This window comes from Palaemon carinicauda, chromosome 14, assembly GCF_036898095.1.
Source record: "Palaemon carinicauda isolate YSFRI2023 chromosome 14, ASM3689809v2, whole genome shotgun sequence".
Taxonomy (NCBI): domain Eukaryota; kingdom Metazoa; phylum Arthropoda; class Malacostraca; order Decapoda; family Palaemonidae; genus Palaemon; species Palaemon carinicauda.
In genome coordinates, this window is record NC_090738.1 from 88,697,439 (window position 1) to 88,699,938 (window position 2,500).

General features: G+C 31.5%; 1 protein-coding gene across 1 annotated transcript in view; it reads left to right on the forward strand.

Moving 5' to 3' along the window:
- The window catches only part of LOC137652868 (uncharacterized), a 64,744-nt gene extending 64,137 nt beyond the window's left edge, over positions 1 to 607 (forward strand). Inside the window, exon 2 of the mRNA XM_068386262.1 lies at positions 381 to 607. Within this exon, the coding sequence (XP_068242363.1) occupies positions 381 to 607 (227 nt within the window). The remainder of the gene's footprint in view (positions 1 to 380) is intronic.
- Positions 608 to 2,500: the final 1,893 nt, after the last annotated feature.

Below are 2,500 nucleotides of genomic sequence, written 5' to 3' on the forward strand. Positions count from 1 at the left end.
TTCGACTCAAGTAAAAGATAGAACGTATAGTCGATATCAGATTTTCTGTCCAGAAATTCTTATAAGTAGGTACTACAATATATATTAAAGAAGAATTATTGCTGGATATTTATTTAAATAAAAAATAAATAGGAATGAAGGCGAACATTCCTACAGCAATGTCTCCTTCACAGTAGTTAAGCAATTACGAGCGGTAAACTGAATCGATTGGTCCTCATCATCCACTTTGGTATTTTGTGTAATTCACTTAATATAAAAAAGAGAACTCGAGGAAATTTTGAGTTCCGTGGTCTTGGGTGTCATTAAGTAAATAAGAAGAAGAAGAAGTGAAAGAAACAGAGAAGTAGTCTGGTGTAGAGTTTTATTTTGCCAATCTCAAGATACTCGTAAAGAAGAAGAAGAAGAAGAAGAAGAAGAAGAAAAAGTATTCAGGTGTAAAGTTTTTGGAAATCTCAAGATACTCTGGAAGAAGAAGAAGAAGAAGAAGAAGTATTCCGGTGGAGCGATTTTTGCCAATCTCAGGATACTCTTGAATAAGAAGAAGAAGAAGAAGAAGAAGAAGAAGAAGAAGAAGAAGAAGAAGAAGAAGAAGAAGAAGAAGAAGTGAAAGAAAAAAAAAGAAGCATTCTGGTTCAGAGTTTTTTCTTTGCCAATCTCAAGATACTCTGGAAGAAGAAGAAGAAGAAGAAGAAGAAGTATTTTGGCGTGGAGTTTTTTGCCAATCAGAAGAAGAAGAAGAAGAAGCAGTAAGAGAACTATTGTGGTGAGTTTTTGCTAATCTCAAGATGTTCGGAATCATAAAATCAAGAAGCAGCGTGAGAAAGAAAAAATGTGATGCTGATGAAAAATAGGAAGAGGATAGGAATTTTGAATCAGAATTATTGCCCAGGTTTTTATAACGATTAGAACTTAAATTGATTGGAGCTAGGAATCATAGGAGAAAATCAGAAAAACAATAATTAGTTAAGGTGCTCTACTGAAATTTTCAGAGAGATTCTTTATATAAAGATATGATCTCCCGGTATATGATTACAACAAAATGTTATCAAGAGCTAAGTAATTCATGGTTTAACCCTGAATCTTAACTTTTCTTTATATTTGGAGAATTTAAAACGGTACGAAGAATTACTCATATACATCATATGATCATCTACTCATTTTAATAAGACAATCGTAGAGTGAATTCAAACTTACCTTTAACTTCAATACAATTTTCTGTAAGTTATTATTATTATTATTATTATTATTATTATCATTATTATTATTATTATTATTAGCCAAACTTGAAAAAAAAAACAGGTTGCTACAAGCCCATGGGCTCCAACGGGGAAAATAGTTCACCGAGGAAAGGAAATAAGGAAATAGATAGAATATAGATAAGAAGTAAGAATATAAAACTTAAAGAATAAACTATAGTTTACTTCTTAGGTCTAATATTTAAATTCTTTTCTTGGGATTTAGAATTCTGACAAAGCATTCTCTTCTACTAAGAATATGCTATATTTATGCACACCTAAATCACCCTCCCTCACACTCCCCCCCCCCCCTCCCATGGAGTATCACAAAATCATAAGTTATTTGTCGGATATAAATTCTGTTAGATAATTTCCTTTCAGTCTGGCGATGCCATCTCCTTTCGAGGCCAATATCACGTGCACACGCAACGATGACGTCCGAGTTTAAGGATATCTATTGTTCCACCGTGATATCCTGACAGGAGTCATTTCCAATTGCAGGTTACCCTTTAAACTTGTCATGTTGTCAAAAACTTGAGTGTGTTTCACGAATTACTGTTGGATATATATTAGGGCTTGTAAGAAAATACGTCACGTAGCTTTTCAACTTCGTTAGGAATGTAGGATAGCCATAAAATGTAAACAAAAACTGAAATGTGTTAAGCTCGAGTATGACAACTAAATATATTTATATATATAAATATATATATATATGTATATATATATATATATATATATATATATATATATATATATATATATATATATAAATATATATATATATATATATATATATATATATATATATATATATATATATATATATATATATAAATATATACTGTATATATATATGTAAATATATATATATATATATATATATATATATATATATATATATATATATATATAATATTATGTCATCATCATCATCTCCTACGCCTATTGACGCATAGGGCCTCGATTAGATTTTGCCAGTCGTCTCTATCTTGAGCTTTTAAATCAACACTTCTCCACTCATCATCTCCTACTTCATGCTTCATAGTCCTCAGCCATGTAAGCCTGGGTCCTTCAACTCTTCTAGTGCCTTCTGGAGCCCAAATATATGTTTGGACAGCTAATCTCTTTCTGGGTGTCCGAAGAGGAAGACCAGATCATCTCCATCTACCCCTCAACGTGATCCCATCCATATATGGAACTTGAATAGTCTCTCCTATAGTTTCATTTCTAATCCTATCCTACAATTTCACCCCCAATATTCTTCT